Here is a 24,881-nt window from a genome sequence, read left to right as displayed (position 1 = left end):
ATTAGAGAGGGATGGTTATGATTACAAAGTGAAGTATTGCTAGTTGTTTCTGTAGATTTCCTTAAAATTACTATTACCTATATTTTTTATGTCTGAGTTAGCACTGAGCACTTTGGAAAAAATTCAGAAATCACATTTCTATTGAGGAGTGGATATTCCATTTTTTTGCAGTAATGTTTTACCTCAACAACCCTGTTCTACAACTTTTCAGTCTCAGACTCTATCAAAAATTACAGGAACAATTTATAATCCTCTGTAACTTCATATAATCAAGTAACCCATAAGCAAGAAATCAATGCAAGGCAGGAGGGAAGCAGTGAGACATAATTTAGAAGCACTCAGTGGCTACTGCATTTAACATTAAACAGACAGATTTCAGTAATGTTCTTTCCATGCTGAGAGAAGCCCTGGCTTGGAACAAAGGAGCTGCTGATGTGGGTATTTTGAGTCTTCTTTAATCATTTCAGAGGGTGACAGCATAAACTTAGGGCAGTCAGAGGACAAGAGTCACTGCCTTACAGACAGAAATTCCCTTCATGGGATCACTGGGAGATTCTCTGTTGTCTTAGCATGAGTTCTAGGGCAAGGATTTCATATTACCAGAGCTCCATACCTCCTCCTCCTCGATGTTTCTCACCAGCAGCTCCTCGAAGCACTGACTGTTCCTGGTCCTTGCAGCAGCCATCTGACTCCAGATCCCACCAATCCACTCTTTTATACCCCTTGTTCTAATTGCCTACAGGTGTGGCCTGTTAAAATCAGGCCCGCTTCTAATCTTTAGAAATTGGTCCAGCTGCATCTCATTAGGGGATAAGATTACCTTCTACACCACCTTCATTTATCCACACTGTATCCTCCTACAATTCTCTACAGTGAGTTTGTGAGCTGATAAGCAGCTCTGCGTCCCTGAAAATTTTATATGAAAAGGGAAACTCACTGTAATGACAGATGTGGCCTCAGTTCTGCTGTCCATGAACAGAAAAATAGAAGGCATGAAAAAAGAAAGGTAGAAGGATAGAGGATACATGCAGAACTGTTTCATATTCACAGCTGGATTATAAGAAGATGATTTTTTTCTATTTTATTCTAAGGGAAAAAAAAACCCCAAAGATATTTCTCAGTGTGGGAATTTAAAAGAAACCACTTCCACCCCAGCTTTGTCATCCTCCTGTTACAGCTGTGTAATGTTTGTGCTGCATGCAGCACTTCCAAGGCTCACTCAAGAACCCATTGGAGCAGACATCATCCATTACACAAATCCAGAAAGACACCCTGCACCAGAAAATTTGGTGAATGTGTCTTTTTTTCACATGATTTGCAGAACTCATTGTAAATGAAGAAATATAAAAACCTTGAGAACAAGGACAGAAATTTTTCGTACCACAAACCTGCAGAAGCAGTTGGGATAACACAGAACTGTTCAAAATCAACCTTCAGGGTGTGTGTGTGTGTGTGTGTGTGTGTGTGTGTGTGCAGTAGCAGCACATTCATATTCACTACATTTCCAGCAAAAGCAAGCAGCATTTGGTTTGTAACAGCCTACCATATTTCAAACAAAAAATTTGTTCTATCTTGCAGTCAGTATTGAATCATTACTGAAACCATTTTTATGATTTGCAAATGACCAAGTAATTATCAGATTCCACTATACTGCACTTGCAATACACACTAAACTTAATTTACTACAATACTTATCTAGGCAGGCCAATCATCTCTGTAACAAGCTTGCTTTTCTGACTATCCTAATTATGGAAATGGTAGCATTCCTGGGAGACAAATCTCAATTATTTGTAGTTTTGCTGGAGTGTGTTAGTCAAGCATTTTCTCCCTATTCCTACTGACTGCCATGAATAAATAACACTCAAAAGCAACAGTAAATTAATTAATGTTGAATTAGAATGAATCTTGTAATAATAGTGTTTATCATATCAATTAACAGCCAATTAGCACATCGTGATCAGTGTTATTAGGGTGAATACAAAATGCCTTTTAAATGAGCATCAGGCCATTTTTACTATATCCAGTGACATTACTGGACTTCAGAGATGGAAAGTAAAGCAGATCCAAGAACAGACACAAATATTCCTTGCAAAGACCATTGATTCCTCTTACACCTTGGTTTGACTTCACAGTCCAAAACCCACCCCAGCCCTGGGCTGCACCCAGAGCAGCGTGGCCAGTGGGTCAAGGGAGGGGATCCTGCCCCTCTGCTCTGCTCTGCTCTCCCACCAGGAGAGCTGCACCCAGTTCTGATGGCCCCAGGCAAGGACATGGAGCTGTTGGAGCAGTCCAGGAGCCGTGGATAAGAGGGCTGGAACGCCTTCCCTGTGGAGACAGGCTGAGAGAGTTGGGGCTGTTCAGCCTGGAGAAGAGAAAGTTCTGTGGAGACCTCACAGGAACCTTCCAGGGTCTGAGTGGGGCTACAAGGAGAGGGACCCTTTGTCAGGAACTGCAGGGACAGGACAAGGAGCAATGGGTGCAAACTGAAAAAGGGAAAATTTGGGTTGGATATTAGGAGGAAATTCTTTACCATGAGGGTGGTGACATACTGAAACAAGTCTGCCCAGGGAGGTTGTGGATGCCCCAACCCTGGAAGTGTTCAAAGCCAGGATGGATAAGGCCTTGAGCAACCTGTTCTAATGGAAGGCATCCCTGCACATGGTAGGATGATCTTTAAGGTTCCTTCCAACCCAAACCATTCTTTGACTCTGTGACTTAACATTTGAGAGCTAACACCCTTGGAAGCCACAAAGAAAGAGGAAGACCACTATTTACAGGTACCTCTGTCACACAGCCTTAAGAAGAAACTCAAATAAATGAGATTTTCAGGCTTGGCTCTCAGGACAAACCCACAGCCCATTCCCAGCTCAGAGTCAAAACTTGTGGAGCAGCTCCTGAGTGCACCAGTTCCATGACAATATACCCAAGACAAAAGGGAAAACAGCAGTCCTGTATTTTTTGGCTAACACATCAGGTGTGAGAGTTTTCTCACTGTGTGGAGTCACCCTCCTCTGACAGAAAGCTCACTGCAGGAGGAGACTTCACTCAGGCCTTGTGCTCCAAGAGCTGACTTGTGCTTGTTAGGAGGGAAAAGGTTACAGAAGGCAAGAAGTGAAAGGATTGAAATGAAGCATGTTTAGTTATCTTATCCACCACTGTTTGTTGCTAAGGATGCTCCCATCAACAGCTCCAAACTGATGAGAACAGGAATTTGTCATACAAAAGAAGTCATCCCACCACTCCCAAGAAAACTGATGACACAAAGCCAGACTGAAATATTTATAAAACCTCATTCACAGTTTGCATTTTCTGAACAATCAACTACTGATTTAGGTGGCCTGAATTACACTCCAGAGGCTGCCAGGCCTCTTGCTGCAGATGGATCACATCCCAACTGGAACACCAGTGACAGCCTCACCACCCTTCACGCCAAAACCAACAATGGGCTTTGGAGTCAGTCCTCTCTGAAGAGCCTCACTCCCTTCCCTCCAAAAAGCCTTTAGATTTCTTGTGCAGGACAAGAAGAAAACGTAGAAAATGCCCTTATTTCAGTTCAGACTTTCTGTGCTGCCTCAAATCACCAGGAAGTTTAAGCCTTCAAGGAACAGAAACTTGAAAGTCAATCAGTTACTATGGAACAACCAACACAACAAATACTAAGCAAAATAGCAACAGAAGTATATCAAGGCTTATACTTCAAATTAGCATTTGAAACAGCCTTTGCTGATTGGAGTGTCTGTTCCAGTGTGTTTGGAGACTGGCACGCCGTAACCTTTACACCATCTCTTCCTCTCATGCTCACAGCAAGAATAATCAATAAGGAGTGAAAACACAAGCAATTACACACATCTCTACTTCACATAACCTCCCAGGAGATATTATGTACTGCTGAGACTACCAAGAAATGAATAGGTAGATAAAAGCATGTTTGTTACCTGCCTGATCAATGTTTTTTTTCCCTTTCTGTTTTACTGTGCTGTCATCTTCCAAGTCCTATGTAAAGTATCTCTTCCCCCAAATAACCTTAAGAAATTAACAGTTAATCATTACAATCAGCTGGTGTAAGGCCAGGACCAAGTTAATTTATACCATATGAGTATCTGGTCTGTTAACTCAAAGTTAATCCTCCCTTTGAGATTCCATTACATCTGTCTTCTATTTTTTGAATGTAGGATTGGAAGGACAGAGTCTGCCTTTATTCTCAGTTCAAGATAATTATGAACATAGTGCTGGAAACAGACCCAGAAAGTAAAGACTTTCACATGTATTTTACATAGCTAGCTTGAAAAGGTCAAGTTAGGTACTGAGAATAAAGGCTGCACTAGCAGAAGCAAAAATCAACCCTCATACCTGTTCCCTGTGCCAACATGGTGCAAAATGGGAAAGTTTAGCCTCATGTTTTAGCTGGCACCTGCAGTGTGAGTGAAATTAATGGGAATTTCACAGTACAGTCAAAAGAGAGAGAAAAGATAGACAGCACAGGTCTGTGCAGATTCACTGCAAAGCTGTCAGGATCTCCTTCCCCTGCATCCCTTTGAGTTAAACTTTGCAGGTTTCAAAGGCTGCAGGGCTGGGACTAAGCACTGCTAAGAATCTCACACTGTGGCAATAAAAGATGTGTCAGATATCAGATTAATGTATGTGTAGGTACAATAAATACACATATGCCTCGAGTTTGTATACACTGGTAAATTAGCCAGGAAACAGGGGGAACTGAAGCACTTAAAGTAAAATAGCACATCTGAAAAACAAGCTTCCCCCAGAAACAAATGCAGTTTCTCCACTCAGAGTATACATTTTTCAGCACAACTGATTTTTTGACACATAACTGTTGTCAAATATCCATTATGTCAAAGGACACTGGCAAGCAATGGTTTTGTCAAATGACCCAAAGTACTTCTCATTTGCCCATGTGAATAGTAACACATGAATTATTTTATAATTGATCAGCCTTTGTGCTTCCAGAAAGCACCAGTGTACTCCTTGCTACCATGTGTACTACATAAAGGGTTATTGTGGAATGTGAATAATTTTACTCAACAGAGAAGGAAAAAAGGACCAATCTTCTCTGAGTGTATTGCTTGTCAGACAGAGGAACACAACATAATTATATTGTGACATTTCCACCAGCAAATAGATTCTGCTGTAAGCAATTAACACTGGTTCTTTCAGCAGACTTCAAAAATGTAATTGTATGGTATGCTCAGTTACAATAACATCTGATTAATAAATGACACTGCACTACTTGAGCGAGATTTTAGCATATACAGACAGGTTAAAACACAAACCAGAGAGATGTTAATTCTTACACAGGCCACCCTTACACCCCAGAATTGTTCATTAATATGGAAAATGTTAAGGGCATAAATATTCACATTTTCAGAATAAACAAGCACCAGTGACAATGAGTACTCTGGATCTAACTAAAATGGAGAACTTTGGTCTGTGCAGTGAATATAACAGCCTATGTCTCTCCTCCTGGAGATGGGCAAGGTAGGGCCGAGCTCTCCTTCCTGGCTGGAATGCTTTCCAGAAGCTGCTTTTGATCAAGAGGGATTACTAAAGATGGTTTAAGAAGGAAAAAAAAAAAAATCATTGGGCATTAATCCTCTAAACATTTCATAGCCAACATATCTTTAACACAATCCCTCTAATCCAATTAGGGTGCCTTGAAAATCATATCTGGAATCCCATGCTTCATTGTGATGGGCTCTGTGTGAGTGAAACATGCACTCAGCAGAGAGCTGCTGAACACCTGCTCTGCTCCAGAGCCCTGAACTGAGCCCCAGCCCTGCCTGGAGCAGCCCAGCTCCAGCTGCAACTGCAGCACCAAACCTGACACATCTGTCAGGGTCAGCACTTCCAACATTCACCCCTTTAAAACAGCAGGGAAAACAGCTCTTAATACAAAGCTTTTGCCAGCAAGGAACAAATTAGTATGAATTAACTGAGCTTGATTTTTTAAATGCTCTCATGAAAGTTGTTTGGGCTGATGTTCATGAGGATGTACATTCACACTTCAAGTGACGGGCAAAGGATAGAACAAAACAGCAGAGTCTTGTTGCTAAAATAAAGGACTTGCAGTCCATTACTCCATCACAGAATAAAAGGATCCTATTAACATACCACTAGAGGAAAACAAAAGGAAAATCAAATTGCCAGCATCAGAAAATGTTCAACAAAAGCAACATGAAGTGATTTTTCTGTATTTCAATTGACATTACAGTTTTGTTAAAAAAATGCAATGTGCAGAAAAATCACTTTATTGACTAAAGAAGTTACTGGCTGCTGTTAAAAGCATCTGGGGAGAATTTGTATGCAAAATGCATTCTTGCAATAATACCATAATTTATAAATGAGTTATAAATTTCTCTCAGATTTTAACAAGTCTGTGATGCCCTTGGATGTCAGGGAGCTGCTTAAACAGTAAATTGGAGAAGGGTCTTCTCTATAATGCACAAGAGGAGTATCTGTGCAACATCTGAAACAAAAAAATTCATGCTGACTTTTTACAGACAAAAATAATAATGGAGATAATTTCTAAAATTATCTTAACTCTGCCCCCTGAGTCTCTCTTCCCATTCTGCAACTTCATTTCACGTCAGCAGCCAGAGGTACTAAATTTGGCCCCAGGCACTTCCCATTTCCTGCAGCTGGGACTGATCCTGCCTCCCAGCACTGCTGCCTGTGTGCTGGCAGGGTTTGAGCAGGACCTTGGCACAGGGAGCCTCTGCTCGTGCACAGCTCATCCCACCCCTCTGAATTTGGGGAGCCTGGCAGAAGTGAGCTGTGCATTAGTGTGGATCTCCAGGAATGACTTAAAGGTGCAGCACACTGCGAGGCAGGGCACACATCCAAGTTGTTATGCATTTTAATTAGGTAAAGCAAGTGCTAAAAACTGCTTTGAAGGTCTAGATGTAAGCCAGCAGTATTGGTTTCCCATATCTGGGTTTTCCTCCTGCCATCTCTCATTCATACATAAGTTATTTGATCATCTCTATCACAAAGGGAGGCTTAAAAGGGAAAAATAAAAAAAACTCAAACAACTTGTGTTGAGATGTAATTCAGTTCCTCCTCTTCTAAAATGACAGAGCCCCAAACAAATTCATTCACAACTTGGCTTTTATGGTACAGTAGGGCATGAAAATCATCAACTGGCTGCAAAACTGCTAAGTAAACCTAATTTAGGAGATGAAAACGTGTGAAACGCAAGGAGCATCTCACAGATTGTAAAATGACATGTTTATTTAAAAAAGAGCCCAGGAAAAACAAGAAATGTTGGCAGGGGATGGCAGGAACAACCCAAAGGCTCCCTGGCTGTCGGGTGCTCAGAGCTGCCATGACCTGCACAGCCAGGGCAGCTGCTCACAGCCCTCAGACACCCAGAACCTCAGGGAGGGAGGCAGGACAAAGCCCCAGCAGGTTTGTTACAGGAATAGTTCTGTGACAAACTGAGGGGTAGGGCCAGCAGGGACCCCAATGGCAGCAGCTCAGCACAGAGAGGAGCAACCCCAGCAGCAGAGAGCCAGAACCATCGAGGTCTCCAGCAAGGTCTGCTCTCACTGCAGCAGCTGCTCTGCACACACCCCTGGGAGCTCTGCCGTCAGCAACTCAACCTCCTCACAGCTTAAAGGCTAAACCCTCCCAGAGATGATTTGTAACTGAGACAAGTAGAAGTATTATTTGTTAAGGCAAGGAGGTAGTTAATGAGTAGTAACAACATAACTTCGTTCAGCTCATCTGCTGAATTCATTTCAGTCCATCTCCTACTCTGCAGCCCCTCTGAAATCAATGGAGAATGGACAGGGTAAAATCAGTATCAAAAGAGAATGAGCATGTCTGAGCCAAATTCTGCTCATGTTCCACTTCTGAACAATCCCTGATCTATAAAAATGCATAGCCTCCTTAACAACCTTCCATTATGGCTAAAAGAATCAAAAACACCTGAACTGCAATTTCTTTCAAGTATAATTTAATTTCCCCTATCTTTATTTTGACATTAAAAGAATGATGAAAAATCTCTTCATATTATTCCTCAAGACACTATTGCTAGAAGGTGAACTGTTTATCCAGACACACACACCATTCATTCTCCCCCTTTTTCTATGAGATTGGATCACCCTGCCCCTATTGTCACAGCAAGTAATTTCTGGAATGAATTTTATGTAAACTAATCCAATGTCTCCTGACACCAAATCCTTACTGTTCAACAGCACAACTTTCTTAGAGTTGAAGACAACACCTGAGATAGAATGCCCGTGCTGGCACCATTTTTATTAGAACAAAATCATTTTATAAATGCAAAGGTGAACTGGTATGGAAAAGATTTATATCATTGTAAATGAAGAAGTATTTAAAGATAAAAATTATACTTGACACTGTAATTACACTGCCCCAGAGTATAATCCCAAAAGAACACAGAGACCTTTTGCAAAAGGTGATTTGAGTGTTAATATGAAACTCAACGTGGGCTCATTTTAATTACATATGTGCCTGCTGAGAACATATGATAGAGTCCAAAAAGCTAATTCATTGTCAGCATGACAGCAGGACCTAATATTAAATCTTGCACACCAAGTAAATTTTCCAGATTACCAATTACTACACAAAAATAGGACACATTGCAAAAGTGGTAATCAGCATGAAAGCAAAAATACAAAAAAATATTGCCAAACAGAGCTCAGCTCTGAGCCAGCAGGGGGTACAGGAAATCTCCAAGCAGTTCATTCTTTTTTCTTCAAAAGCAGCAACATTCAGTTGGTCCATTTCTAACCCCACTGACACCAGGTTTGCACTGACATTCACAGCACTGATCCTCACTGGAACTGTAATAAAGTGGCACTCTTGTCTATAAAACTCTATAGCAATAAATAAAAGCACTTCAAAGTAGATTTTAGTGTGCTTTTTTCTTTTTCTATACTTAGCCCTAAATTTTCTTCATTTAAAAGAAGTTACTGATTGATTTTTTTGTTCTCACGGGTCCCTGACAGGCTTCTGTCACTGAAAAAAATATTAGGAGTAAGTTTATAACTTAATGCTAACAAGCATTTTGGTTTACTTTTAATGGTGGATAAATTCATGCATCAGTCAGTATTTTCTACAGAAAGGGCCTGGAGAATGAAGAGAACCCAGTCACAAAGATGAGCTAACCCTGGGGAAACAAGACATAACCCCAATTCTGAAGGCAGCAGAGACCCAGCCAATAGCTCCAACTGCAGCTTTACCTGCCCTTTTGTTGCTTTACTGATGCATTATTAATTAATATCTACTGAGCACTCCCAGCAGAGCATTTTAAATAACAGCTGAATTTCTTTATGGATGATTATGAATCATAAAAGTAAACCTGCCATGTTCAAAGCAACAAACAAGCCCAGGTAGGGAGCCTGAACTGCTACAAAAACTGCTCTTTGAAGCTGGAAGTTTTGGGGGTTCCTAAATGTCTCATGTGTAGTATTACACAATTTCCAGTCTAGCTTAATCCAGTTAATCTGAAGAAATGTGGGATTTCCTCAGTTTTGCCTCAGCACGGGCAGATGCTGCTCAAAAGGGAGATGATGGCAGTTTAGAAAAGCTGCAGGGTTGGTTTGCTTCACTGCTTTATCCAAATGAAGCTACACCAGTTTAGGCCAGCTAACAATTACAGGTTTCAATTCTCAACTCAGATAATGAAAAGAAAACTGTCAAATCACAATTACTTCTATGCAAGATTTATGCAAATGATGAGAAATATTTCAGCAGCTCTGAAATGTATTATTCAGGGATGATGCAAGGTTTTCACATTCTACTTGAATTCTGGACAAATTACAAAGTACTGAAGATGTACTGATGGCACCTCTGTGGTATTGCAGCTGGACAGTTTTAGGCATAGTTGAAATATGCAATGCTTTAAGTTTTTTCTATCTCCACCTCAAAAAATGAAAAGCCTCCTACTATTTGAATAAAATTCCAGCATTATTTTAAGCAAAATATTGCTGCCTTTAAGGCAGAAAGGATCTCACATTCCTATTCACTCTTCACTAGATTTAGTTACTATCTGAATGAAGATAGGAATTCGTAGAAAATAGAAAGAATAACACCTTTTTTTACTTTCAGATATTAAGATGGATCATTATTCCTCCTGATGTGTTAGAAGATATTTATCAGTTTGAGTTATGAGGCCTTTCTGACTGTGAAGACTTAAACATCGATTTAATGCCAACTTAAAGACTACTAAAAGTGTAGGAGATTGCATTAGATAAATAATTTAACAATAAAAGGTATATCAAGGCAGACATTATTGCAACCTTCCACCAATCAATCACCATTTTCCATGTTTATCCAATTTTCATCTCAAGGTTCTGTATATCAAACTGCCCAGACATACACTACACAACTGAAATAACTTCATCATTGAATAAAATTGCATAGCCATTAAAACTCTCTAATATCAAGATAGCTGACATTATGTTAAATATTGGCTTCAGTTCCATAGAGCAATAAATTTTGACCTAAATCCAATCTTTCATGGATAGCTGATTCATAATGAAAAATTACTGGTTTGTCACTTTACCTTGGGAAATTTATTGTGGAAACTAATATAGCACCAGGCAGGCTTTGAAATATATGATAAGTAAAACCACAGTTCCCTTCCTAAGCACCCTGAAACAAAGGGAACAGATTTGGTCTGGTACAAAAACATGAAACATACTGATAGCTAACAGAAAAAGAGAAAAATAGAGAAAAGGGAGAATTTTTACTCCTTAAAGATACTTTTGTTCAGCAAACTCCTTTAGGGAACTCAGAAAAAAAAAAACTTGCTATTTTTTAACAGAATTATTTCAAAGTCTCTTGATAAACAGGATTTAAAATCCACATAAATACCAAACTAACTGCACCATCACCACCCCCATTTCTCCTCTGCATGTATTTGAAATGGAGTTAAGTACCTGGGCTGAACATGGCATGAGCTGTCTGAGGTGTCCCAATGAGCCTGGGCCACATCAAAGAACAAAACCCAAGTTTCCCCAGTATTAGTCTAGATCTTAACTTCTACTAGTGCTTCTTTGGTTGGCCCATGATGTGGTGTAATGGAGCATATTCCTGCTGTCCCTCCTTAGTTTAGAGCTCTTTAATAACTTCTAGAGCAATCACATTGCATCTTTCCTTTTTCTTCTTCTTGAAGTCATCCTTCTGCTTGAATGGATTTCAGTAGAATTTTCTGAGTGATTTCAAATTTGCACATTAGGGGCCCCCTAACATCTCTGATTTATTTCCTAAAATTTTGCAGGCTGCAGCAATGTAAAGCAAATGCCACGACAACACAAATGTTTGCATGTTTGGCAAATTATGTCTACAAATGGCTAGAAATGATTGAGAGAAATAAAAATGAGTGGACTTGTGTGCTAACTGCAGCCTTTTCAATTGTAAATGATGGAGCTGAATCTAGTAGGATTTCTCACTAAGATTTCCTTTTTGATGACCAGGTGAAGAATGTCAGAGATGTCTGGATCTCCCTTGTAACATTCCCCATGAGCCTGTCAAAAGTGATTTTCTCATTTGCTTTTCAGGGATCTGCAAGGTAGAACACTTTCAGAATCAGAACTGCCACACAACTATTCTTATTCCCAAGTGCTGGATGGATGGGCTTTGCTTTGGACTATAAACTTCCACTGACTGGTAAGACAAGAATCCCTACCTCTTTCTCTTTGCTTGCTTCTTTAAGAACCAAATTGTCTTGTTTATTTCTCAGTGAATTTAAATTTTTGATGGTAGAAGTGCAGAGAGACATTTTATGGTTCACTGATAAAGGTTATAGAATAAATTTACTGAAGTAAGACATCACTTAGGAAGGGCCAGCAAAGTTACTTTATTACATCAGTTACACCTCTAGCCCACTTTGCTCTGACCACTTCACAGGAAGCTTGGCTTTGTGATCACCTCCTGGCAAAAAATTATAGATTTGTTTACAAAAGCACTTCAGCTCTGTGTAGCCCCCTCTGCTCTGGCTTGGCAAGTCCAGTGTTTGTTATACAGAAGTCTTTTCCACAATGTCTCTTGGCAGCTCTCCTCACAATTAATCTCAAACACACCTCTCCTTAGCCATTTGTTTCTCTGACAAGGTGGCCAAATGAGCCAGTCTGGGTTCTCCTGTCCAACTTTCCCTTCTGTAAGGGGTATATTCCTCACATGCTTTTGAATAAATGGCCAAAGAAAGTGACTGTCTCAGAAAGAATGATTTGGGGATAGATCCTCAAACCTGCTCAGTGCCACAGGGAAATTTTTCCAGAGCACCTACACCTCAGCCCCATGCAAAAGGGAAAGTACAAATGGGTAAAACATATATTGCAGTAAATTTCTCTTTTGAGCTTCCCTTTTCCTCTCTACTATTCACTAAATTGCCCAGAATGAATCACAGCCCAGAAATAGATGCAGAACATGAAAATGTATGGTTCTGTTTAGTCATAGTCCTGTTGAGCTCCACACGACTGTGCACACACAGAGCTTCAGCCTGAGAGGAGCAGGGATTGCAATGCTCCACCGCACAGCAATATCCACCAGCTGCCTGGAACCCTCCACTTGCAATTAAAACCACAGGTGAGTAAGCAGCCAGGCTGCTTAGGCTGCTGTTTACAGCCAGACACCAACAAAGGTGCATTCTCACCAGCAAAGTGTTTCTCTTACAACTTGTAATGAGTTACAGAAATTAATCAAGACTTCAACAAAACACTTCCATTAGTTTGGAAAAGAAAGTCTCCACAAAAGAGACAGAATCACCTTGCAACAGAGAGAATTATATAAACAATTATGTTCTAGTTACACTGAGGGCTGCCTTGAACTTCAGCTGAGTAGTGAGGCTTCCAATGAGATTTGTAGAAAAAGATCCTTTTGACTGACAACTCTTTTTGAGGTGCTCTCTGACAGGACCCACAACTGTTGCAGACTAGTGGGGGAGGTTCAGGTTGGATATTAGGAAAAGGTTCTTCACCCAGAGGGTGGCTGGGCACTGGACCAGGCTCCCCAGGGAGGTGCTCAGGGCTCCGAGGCTGACAGAGCTCAGGGAGTGTTTGGACAGTGCTCTCAGGCACAGGGTTCTCTTTTAAAAGGCAAAAAGCAATTCAGGCCTTCAGAAGAAATCCTACAAATTTCACAATTTGAAAGCACATAACATTGCTATGCAAATTATTTTCCAGAGACCACATAGTTCGAGTCACTAGACAATGATTTTCCTGCAGCATAATTTTACTCTTTGGCTTAAATCTTCCACCATTTTTACAGTAGCATCTGTGGATGAGGACAAATGGGTGAGCACTGAACACAAGAGTTGATAGAGATCATTCAGCCTGCAGCAAGCCCTTAAAGAAAGGACTGAAAAATTCTTTGGCCTCCCTGGGGGGTGGTGAGAAAGCCAGAGAGGAAAAATTAAGGACTTCTGCCATGGGCCTTTCAGTAGGGCCAGGACTTTAAACCAGTATCTTATTTTATAGTAAAACTGTAAAATGCTTCAGACTTTACAGTGCATTCAGCTGAGCCTGATGGTGACAGCAGTAGGGACTGGGAGATGGGAGTGCTCTGTTCCTCCTTACAAAGGTGCCAATCAGGAGTAAATTATTTGACACAACTAAGTGACAAATCAGTGAGGTAGCTGGATATTAAAATAGTGTGAGCAGTGAATCAGGGCTATTCACTTCTAACATGCTCTCAAACTATCAAAGACAAGCATTTACTTGGAAGACTAAATACACAATGAGCAATTTCAAAATCTTTTTCAAGGTTGCTCAGCTACAGATTCTTGTCATTCAGTTTTTCTATGGAAGTCATGATTACCCACGGAGAAAAAAAGATGGATGTTTTAAAACTACCTTCTGCATAAGAAATATTTGCAACAGAAACAAATTATGGTTTGGAATCTTAAAATGGCAATAATGTCCTGTAAGATTGGCTTCCTGCCTAGATTGCTGGCATTTTAATTCAGAGTTAGATCTCTTAAACAACTCTTCCTCATTTCCAGGGGAAGCCATTACAAACCAGTGATCTCATAAAGTTCAGTGACTCCTGAAATACATCAAAGAAATGTATACTTTTAAAAACCTTCCTGAAACAGGGTGCATTCCCTTTAATTATATTTTTAATACAGTAACAAACTCTGCATATATTCAAGGCATTGTTTCAAGAAGCCACAAAACAAAAAAATTCTTTGCCTCGGCTCAGGAGGAAGAAATTAAATGTCAATAGTTTCCCCCCCAATTATTTTTAAAGTAATACACTCAGTGCCACTGGCTTCAAACTAAACTGCAGCAGCCTCGAGCTGCAGCTAGCATGGCATTTCTGGGACATAACACTTCCCCATTCCCAAAATAATAGTTCATCAGCTGCAGATTCCCATGAAAACTGAGCATTTGCTAAGTAATGGTACTTGGAGAAGAGCAATGGTTTGAAAGACAGAGCTGAATATGTGCTCCAATTGTCCTTGGTGGCATTTTAGGCTTAAAAAGCAAATCTAAAAGCTGCCTGCCTACAATTAGTATGTTACACTGACACCCTGGTGCTTTTGTTTTGGGTTGGGTTTCTTGGTCCTTCTGATTCTTCTCCCCACTCCCCCAGCTCATACCTTCATATGAACAATTTTTTTTAGCCATAGTTGTATTTGACTTTCCCCACCAACACTGTCCACACATTTCAGGATCACTTGGAAGCATTAATGATCACTCAAGTACTTTTCTTTCATCTCTGTACATACACAGTAATCTTTATCAAAATACTCACTGAGCTCCTGCTACCCTCACTCTCTTCCCAGGAGGTTTGCAGCAAGGACATAGCCATTATACTCTCCCACGCTTGCCCACACTCTCCCTTTAATACTCCATAAAATGATAACATTTTCCAAAACAGAGGCTTGGTGAGAACTAGGACTGCTGACCATAAATTTTCCATCCCTTCTGCCCCTGACTCCTTGTGTCATGTATTGCTCCCAGCATTTCCTTGAGATGCCATGTGCCAGATGATTTCTGCAAGTTTGCTCTTGGGGACCAATTCTGCAGCCTCCAGACCCACAGGTGATCAGACAGGCCTAACGTGACCAGACAGTAGCACCACTCATTTTTCTCCTGACAGTGCCACAGCTTCACTGCTTTTATTAGAGTTGGTTCTGCTTCACACATGTTAAGGGGAGAGACACATCACTTATTTCATAAATTCATTTAGCCTAAAATGCAAGTACTGAATTTTGAAACAGCCCTTTATAATGAAAGCAGTGCTGGAAACATGGTTTGCAGAACAGAACACAATCTCTGTACACGGTGTAATTACATCTTAGCATTCTGCAGAATACCAGTGCATGGCTTAAATGCTATTAATTGTAAGCAGTTTTGTTCCACAGGATGTTGTTTGCTGATAACTACTCAATTAGGGTTATTTTGCAATTAGTCTACTCACAGTAAATTTACTGCAACCAGAGTCATCTGTGGTGTAGCAAATTAAAATGCTGTCTGGGCTGCATGTGCAGTGGCTCTTACATGCTCCTTAAACTGTGTATAGCTCACCACAGTGATTCTGTCACACTAACAGATTAACAGGAAAGCAGCAGCAGCCAATGTCATTTGGAATCCTCAAACCAGCAGAAAAAGACAAATCTGGGGTTCAATGATCTGTAGATCAAACCCAGTGAGTCCAAAAATGCACTGCCAAAATGTTAAAAGCTAAACAAACCACACATTTATATGTCACTGTGTGCATACATGCATATTGAGCAGATGAATTCCTCTATTTGCTTCATTACAGCTCCCATCCCAAATTCTGTAGAGGATGCTCTCATTTCCATGCCTTGAAGAACAGCTCTGCTCCACCCCAAAAGTATTTGGCATCTTGTGGCTTCTCCTCTCCCTTCCTGTGAATCACACCTCTTTCTGCTGAGTGCTTGGTAGTCAGATAAAAACATTATGAACATTCAGATTGCTATTACCTGTGTGCTGCTCAGTAAGCAGAGCTCTAGAGCCCTTTTCTCTCAGTTTGAAAACCAAAAGGTTGTGTTTCTAAAATAAAATGGAAAATTTTCTTCCCAGCAGCCTCTAAGAAGCTAAAAGCACTTGCTTCAGTGTGCCAGAGCAGCATTATCAATAAGTAACCAGGGGGAAGGCAGCCTGATCTGCAAAAAACTCAGTGCTGATAAATTATTTGGAATGAGAGAAGTTTAATTATTTTCCTACTTTATTGTAAGTTGGGTTTACTCCACAAGGATGAAGGTAGTGGAAAACATCCCCTTCTGAGCCAAGGGAGACCTGCAAGCTGCCCCTTGCCCTGCTCTCAGCCGTGACTGTGTGAGGCTGCACCTACAGCCTTTGACACCAATCTCCTGTGCCATAGCATTTGTGTCGTGTTTTTAGGACCAGCTTGCAGGGAAATGCCAGCTCACCTGCTCTGCAAGTCAGGTGACTGCTGAAGGTGCCATGTCCTGTTCTACTGCTCCAGCCATGCCCTTAGAGGGACTGCAGCCCTCACGGAAATAACACCTGCACGTCAGGCAGGGGACATCATGCTCTTGATTTTAACAATCCTTCCTTTTATCACTGAAGATCCTTATAATCAACTTCCTTTGCCTGTTGCCTTTGGAAACGATAAAACACTTTAAAAAGTAACAGCTGGTATGATCCTGTTCTTGTTGATAAGCACTGAAGTGAATGTATCACTTAACATTTATGACAATCCAGCTGGATGGAGTCCATGATTGATAGCTACACTTAGCAGTGTCATGGTTTTGATCAGCTGAGACAAGATCCAAGGGGATTAAAAGCTGGATGACATCTCAATGGAAACCACAGCACTGGGAACACGTTTATATGTTGGGATAATGGATGAATGTGCTGCTCCAATGCATAAATATTTATACTTCACAGTTTTGCTGAAAACAGACAGGAAACCTTTGTTCAAACCAAACTGATGGGAACAACACTCACATGCTGAACACACAGGCTCAGACCCCAGATGTCTGACTGCTGCTGAAAAACACCAGATCACTTTTTTAATACAAGAAGTGTCTCTACCCACATCTCCCCCTACCAGCAATCTCACCAATGGGGTGTCCTACATCCCCAAAAGCTGATGTCCAGTATTTCACAAACATCTCCCATAACCAAGCCCAATTCCTTTCAAGGACCAACCGAGTTGAAGTCACCTTTCATGGGGGATGGGGTCACTCTGTGAGTGAAGAACAGCAATATTTATGTTCTACAGTGGGAGGAGAGATATGGGACCACAACACACTGAAACACAGACAATGGATCTTTAACAGGCCTATAAAATTCAAGGGATCTACCAAATTATATACATACAAGGCCTTCCAGTAGGCACTGGGTGCTTTCAGTTTTGGGGTTCCCCCATGTCTATCTTGACAGTTCTGTATTCAAACATTTGGGAAATGACATCAAGGTCTGGATCTCCTCCATAGGTTTGGTGATCCAAACTTCTTGTGCACTGGTGCTTCCTGTATTAGCAACTCAACTCCCCTTCCATATGCACAGCCACTTCTCCACAGCAAAGCTCCCAAATCTGCTCCACAGCAACCTTGTATGGAACACAGGATGTCCAGACTTTCTGCCAAGGAAATCTGGCAGTTGAAGTGGTTAACTTCAGCTGTCAGCATAGGCAGGAGGAAATAACCTTGAGGCAAAGAAAAATCAACATTTTCCACATGTATCCATCTGGCTAGGCTAACATGTCTCTCAATTATTCCTTTTAAACAAGTGTCACCACTTAAAATAAAAAACTAAACGAAACTCTAGTTCAGCAAACGTAAAAATGTTGGACACAATCTTTATGCACCTAATATTTTACTGTGGTATATATCCATACCACATGAGTTTTTCCTAAATTATTCACATTTGGACATTTTCATCATTTTTCTAGACATATTTGTAGCTCCCAGTTTCCCTGAGAACTTTACTCTGACATTACAATGGAAGTATTTATACCAATGTGATATGTACATAGATGCTGAAAGGCTTCAAGTGTAAAATGTTCTTGATTCTAAGACCACACTATTATCCTGGCATAAGAGATAAATCCTGTATTCAGAAAAGACACAGTAAATATTTATTGAGAAACCTGTTTTTAAGGATGGCAATTGTTTAAAACTTCTGGAAAGTCACCCTGCATCCCTGGGAGACAGATTACCAAGCAGGGCATGGGACCATGGGTGTGTGCAGAATGGCACAGTTGCAGTGTCTGCCCCCACTAATGACAACACACCTCCCAGCTCTGGCCAGGACATCACCTGCATCTTTGTATATGGGATACATTTACCTACACAAGATTTATAGCACTGGTCCCATTACTAAGACATCTTCTAGATCCCAAAAGTGTAGGGCAGTGTCTGCAAGGTGCTGGCCTCCCTCAGCTTTCTCACAGACCACAGTGACTGCCCTGCCCTGAGAAATGAAGGGGGAAGAAGAGGGAGGGAATAGCAAGGACATCACAGTGGGTTCCACCAGTGGCACCTCAGCAGTGCCCAGGGGTACTCACTGATGCTCATCCTGTTACTGATGTCTGCTTTTGCTCCATTTTTAGCTCTCTACTGTTCTCATGTGTTCCCTTCAACCAGTGCTGCCTTTACTGTTCCTCTTCTCTTCTTCCCACTGGACACCACGTCTTCTGCCTGCTCCATTAATTGTCTCCAGAGTCTGCTCACCCAGCTTAACAATTTGGAGTATTACCATAATAAAAAGGGAGAAAAAACACCAAAAAAGACATGGTAAAAAAAACCAAAACAAACAGTCACAGATGCACTGGAGTAGGGAATGAGAGTGCTCAGGCCAGTCATCTTGGTAAGATGCACCATCTAAATTAAAAGCCTAATAATCTTGTTACAGGGAGATGTGGTTTTCTGGATACATTCTCTGGGGCAGCTCTTTTTCACTGTCTGTACAGGGAATTTAACCTCCTAATCTCTGTAATAGCAATGCTATCCTTCTGTCTACCACACTGAAATCACCCTGCATAACCACTGCTTTGTGATGGTGCAGTAAACAACCCATTAGAGGATGTTCCCAATGAAAGGAACTAAATATCCCCTGGTTCCCATGGATCCCCATGTTTATTCTACAGTCTCAAAGCAAGACCTATTCTCTAGTTTATAAATCCCCTCTGCACTTTCAGCTTGGACAAAGACATGGCATATCATCCTGTGCATGGCCAATTACAGGGTGGGGACTCTGGACTGTTGTATAAACAAACACTGCTGTGGGTAATGCTGCTCCTTGATCAATACCCACTTTGATCAACTGATCAATGCTATTTTGTTTTTTAAAGGCATTTTACTCAATGGAGATCTTATAGCTGGATGAACAGTGGCACATGAAGCATTTTTGAAAGTAGGAAAAGGTCAGCTCAGACATGCAAACTGACAGCAAGCTGAGAGGTAACTCATGATCTGAGGGCATGGAGAAACCAAAGCAACAATCAAAGCTTGGCTTAGGCCAGCAGAGGTAACTGACCTTCTAGCATGGATTTTGAAAATAACTTTTGCTGATTCAAGAACATTAAAAATAGAAGTCAACCACAAAATTGGATTTTGTCCTGTACTTTTGGATTTTTTTTTTAATATACTTCTGATAATTACCTGGGCTATCAAAATGCTTAGGACTCCACTGTGGCAGAAAAATAGCCATAACAGCAATGCCACTCATGTATTGGTTAGCAAAAAAGCTCCAAAATTCACAATGGCTGTTCTCTGATTACCAAAAAGCACACAACTGCTGCACAGCATGGTAAGATTCTGACTAGGCTTCTCTGTGTTTGTAGATTAAGAACTAAAAGAAACAGGAGTAGCAGCTGAATACCTAGATCACATTGTGCAATAAAAATCTTGTGGAAGTGAATTCTACAGGAATCCACCAGGGATCTTGTGACATCCACATTATTCCCTTGTTCAAAGGGAATTCAAAGCCTCCCTTGTTTTCGTGGGCCAAGGCCATTACACATTCCTGCAATAAAGCCATTTCTGTCAGCAGAAGGCCATTCCAATTACGCAGAATGCTTCCCCCAAGACAGTGTTTTACTTCTCCATCTCCCAACTTACCCTCCAGGGCACAGAAACGTGTCACCTGCTCCGGCATCAGCTTCCCAAGCTTGTGCTGGCAGTACACGTCCGCGATCTCCTGGCGGCACTGCTGGGACTTGGCGCGGGACATGGCCGAGATGGCCTCCTTGCCTGTCACCTCACACTTGGGTGGTTGGTCGTATTTCAGTTCAGGGGAGCTGATCTCAAGCTTTTGTAAAAGATGCTCGGTGGGAAACCTGTCAATCTCCTTCAGGTTGTTGCTGTTGCTGCTGTTTTTTCCCAGGTGATCGGTGAATTGCACCACCTCATTGGAGTTCTTCCCCAGCAGCAAGTTCTCCTTCATCTTTTCCTCTTCCAGTTTCTTTCTCAAGTGCTCCTTTTGTTTGCTAAGGGGTTTTTTCACCAGCTCAGACTGGTGTTTTTGTCTCTGAGTCCTGGGAGCAAAGTTACTGTTATCAATAGTTTCAAAGTCTTTGGGGACTGAATTTTCATTATTGCTGTCTGTTCGCATTTTCTCTTTCGGTCGGTGGGAAAAATAGCCATCCTATAAATGGGGAGAAAAATTACACTCATCTTACTGAACAGTCACATCCCATGCATGAGAAGCATTTCTTACATGAAAACATAGATCAATTACAATCCAACATACTACAGAAAACCTCTGTGTTGGGTTTTGCAGCAGACAGAAGCTTGGAGGCCTCTGGGGTGCCCAAGTCACCTGCACTGGCATCTCTTCTTCACTGGGCCAGAGTCCAAGCCCTATCTCAGATGGTGCAGGGAGATTTTACACAGGTTTGTGAGCAGTGATTAACCAGACACTTCACCCTGACACCATTAAATATCCATGAGAAAACAGACACAGCTTTCAAAGGAGCAAAAGTAAGTCCTTCAGTGCTTTCCTTCACTCCTTGTGATTAACCATCACAGTTTGGTATCCCAGAACTGCCTCATTGCTCTGCAGAAAGCACTACCTGACTACAGCCTGAGCTTTCTTTCAGTGAAGTAACTTTGCCACAAAACAAATCCCTCCCAATTTTGCCTTTTTTTTCCTTGAGTTTCTACACATTTGAACCCTCCCCTGGGAAGGTCAGAGTCAGGCTCAGGTGTCAGCTCTTAACCATCATGATCCTCCCCTCGATACTCTTAGATAAATACACAGCCCATAACTTTGCAACATTAAAAATTTAGCATATAAAGGAAAAGGAATAGACCGTGTAAAATATTTGTCTGCATTGGAGATGGGTGAGATGGAGCTGCCTTTGCTCCAGCTGTGAAAAGTTCTGGGGGACACAATTTTTAGATCCATGGATATGGAAATATCTCTGTTTGCAAAAGTGAACAGTAGCAGATAAAATCAATGATGAATGGTTATTAAAACATCTGAAGACAGGAGTAAAAACATTGGTAGACTTTTTGAGTCTGTCCTGTTTCCTTTCCACTTGTGGAGCACATAACCAAAAATCAGAGACTGCCAAATGACAGCATCACTAATGATGACTGATGGGAGCATCTTTTAGCACCTATCAACCACGTTTTGTATTCAAAACATTTTATCAGCATGAGCTAATTGTTTCTCACACCTCTTCTGGGAGGAACTATTTAACAGTCAGGGTTTGCAGAGAAAGGAGAGAGAGATAATGACTTATCCCAGGCCATGCAGGGAGTCAGTATCAGTTTGACCTCTGAAGCTAGGCAATGGGAAATGTTTGAATAGCTTATTCATTAGACGAAGTTGTTTAGTGAGTGAATAAAGTAATTCTCTCTCCATGAAAATGTCTAGTTTGCAACGAGTTTGAGTTGTCAGACACAGATGAATGCAAAGGAGTTGTAAAAAAACCCCAGCACCCGACAACAACTCACAAACCAAAATCAAAACATTTTTCAAACAAACAAAATACTTCTAGTTTGGGGAGAAATATTTTTTTAAAAGCATAGAATTCTAACATTTAAGTGAAAGCATGAAATCAATTTCTTTTCTCAGACTTACTTTAAGAAAAAGAATAGCATTTATACAGAAACACAAGTTCATTTAAATAGAAGAAGACTTTCAGGATCATGAAGCCTAACCATTAATCCAGCACTACTAAGTCCACCACCAAACCATGTCTTCTAGTGCCACATCTACACAGCTTTTAAATCCCTGCAGGGATGGTGACCCCCACCCCTTCCCTGGGCAGCTGTTCCAGTGCTTGATAACACTTCCCATGAATAAATTCTTCCTAATATCCAATCTAAAGCTTCCCTGGCACAACTTGAGGTCACTTTCTCTTGTCCTGGCACATGTTACCTGGGAGACAGGACCAACCCTGGCCTGGCTCAGGGAGTTGTAGAGGACCATAAGGTCTTCCCTGAGCCTCCTTTGCTCCCTCAGCTGCTTCTCATAGGCTTTGTGCTCCAGCCCCTTCCCCAGCTTTGTTGGTGTTCATTGAAAGCCAAAGAGAAACAAAATAAACAAAACATAGTTTCAAGGCAACCTTCATTCCCAGGAATGACAGAACTAAAATTTAAAAAATTATTTCAGATAAATAAATTTCAGAGCCCAGCTCCACCACTTGTCCTTCATCTTCAATGGATCTTCAAAGAAAAAAACCAACTCTGTCTTCTTCAATAAAGGTTTTCTTCTTCTTCTTCTTTCTAAGGTCTCTAAGACAATGCCACAACAGGATATTTCTATGTATCTTGACAACATTCTCTCTCACAGGCTGACTCTTGCTAAATGATTTTTGTCTTCAAATTAAAAAAGGTCCTAATCTGTAAAGCAAATGCATGTTATTAAAAGGGAAATAAAGGGAGAGGAGATTTGCTATTGGTTCTTTACAGCAGTTCTTATTACCCACAAAGGAGACCCTGGCCTGCACCAGAGCAACAGGCACACACCTCCCATGTCCTGGGGAGTGCAGAGCCCTGCCCACCCTCCTGCTCCTTCCAAACCTCTCTGGAGCATGGCAAAGTGTCAAAAGATGAGGTGTGGGCACGTTCTTGTTTCACACAGCATCTGACACTACACTTGTGGGATGTTTCAATGGGAATCTTTGCTCCCCAGTTTGCCAGCCCTGCAGCAGTGATCCCACCATGCTGGGACAGAACACAGGGCTGGGATGAAACATCAGGAGAAAAGGCAAAGCAAAAAGCAGATTTATTGGTGTATGGTTCACCTCTTTAAACTCTTTTCCTCCTTCAACTGCTTTGCCCCCTCTGGGAAATGCTTCTCCAAGTCTATATGCTGGAATTTGAAATAAACAAATGAATGCTAAATGTTTCCAAGGCAGACACAACTCTTCCCTGCCTGCAGGGATAGTGAACACCACAAAAACTCCCACCACACAGGACAACCAGTGTCTGCAGGGACATCTCTTTGGGAGGAGTAGGGACTAAAAGCAAGGTCTGTACAAGTGTAAAACCAAGAGCTATAGATATACATTGAAACATAAGGCCACATAACAAATACCCCAGCTGGAAAGTCAAATCCAGCCTCACGCAATCTCACACCTGTTGGTGCAAGTGTTAAATGCCACAAAACCTGAAATCTCCACCCACCTTTGATCTGCACTGCTTTCACCAAAGCCAAGTGTGATTTTTACAGTACAATGATTTCAAGACAGGCTCCTCACGTGAGAGCAGGATGTACACGTTTGCAGTACAGAGGAAATGAAACTCAGCACTCTCAGCTTAGAACAGCAGCAGCTGCTGACAGTAAGTTGTGCTCATTTGTGAAGTTCAGGGCTGCAAGCAAAAAGCAGCACATCAGGTGTTCAGCTGCCTTCAATAAATGGGTTTTACTTGCTCTGCAATACTTTATTTTTACAGTGCTGGATTAATTCCAGATTTTATTTGTCATGGATGTCTAAGACATTCAAGACAGGGCAGAGTCATCTCACAGAGAGATGATCTTAAAACCAGGCAATCCCAGTTCTGACAGTACTATGGGGCATACATCAGCAGGTTTACTGTCTGAATCCACATTAATTTCAACTTTTATCCAGCTATTTGTTAGCAGCACATCTTATCTCTGTGCTTGCAAATCACTGAAAAAAAATGGAAGGCCATACCAAGACCAAATGAGAAGTGTAAGCCCTTATGTGTCCACAGCCAAAGATGAAAGCAGTGTTTTCAAACCAACACCTAACACTGCTCTTGAAAGCACCATTTTGGTCTTTGCAATAGAGCAATTCCCTCTAGGCATAGACCAGAAGAGGCTATATCCAAAATCAACTCATTTGAGAGGCTACCTAACTAAATTTATTACAGGTGTCACACACAACACGTGCCACCCAAGAGCACACTTTTCACCTGTGCCTTTCCTGCAGCCCTATCCTCTGTCAGTGTAAAGCCACCTCCTCCCATCCAATCACTCCATGCCCTTGCTCAAAGTCCCTCTCCAGCTCTCTTGCAGCTGCTTCAGGAACTGAAGATGCTATAAAGAAACTTCTGGAGACTTTGCAGCACCTTATCTCCAAGATGAAGTGTGACACTGTGGATGTCTATTGCAGAACACAGGCCTAAGAGAAGGATTGCCACAAGCAGAAATGTTCTGTCCTAACTCTCTCTGGTCTCAGAAGACACAAGGAGAGGTTAACTGCTGAGTGCTCAATGGCCAGAGCCCTGGCAGGGAGAGTTTTAATGACTGTGGGGCCTCTTCTGAGCATGCAGTTCAGGAATAACAAGCAAATACTTCAAACTGGGAAAGAACAGTCTGTACCCAGGAGCATGCATGAGATCACTGCCAATTACATACTGATTGCCATTGATGTTAAAAATAGTATTATAATATTAATGCAAAAATAATATTTTAAGCTCAGAGCCATTTTCTGTAATGTGAGAATTTGAATTCTGCTCCAAATTCTGCTCCCTG

The 24,881-nt window shown here is 41.3% G+C and overlaps 1 protein-coding gene across 4 annotated transcripts in view; it reads right to left on the bottom strand.

The window, feature by feature from the left end:
* XYLT1 (xylosyltransferase 1) overlaps nucleotides 1-24,881 on the bottom strand; it is a 176,735-nt gene that overhangs the window by 69,012 nt on the left and 82,842 nt on the right. For all 4 annotated transcript variants that reach the window (XM_050980046.1, XM_050980047.1, XM_030229597.2 and 1 more), the window contains one exon: nucleotides 20,048-20,573. In XM_050980046.1, the coding sequence (XP_050836003.1) occupies nucleotides 20,048-20,573 (526 nt within the window). The remainder of the gene's footprint in view (nucleotides 1-20,047; nucleotides 20,574-24,881) is intronic.

The sequence above is a fragment of the Serinus canaria genome, chromosome 14 (genome assembly GCF_022539315.1).
Source record: "Serinus canaria isolate serCan28SL12 chromosome 14, serCan2020, whole genome shotgun sequence".
In the NCBI taxonomy this organism is placed as follows: Eukaryota; Metazoa; Chordata; class Aves; order Passeriformes; family Fringillidae; genus Serinus; species Serinus canaria.
Note: the sequence above shows the minus strand (reverse complement) of the source record. Positions and strands in the feature narration are given on the sequence as shown.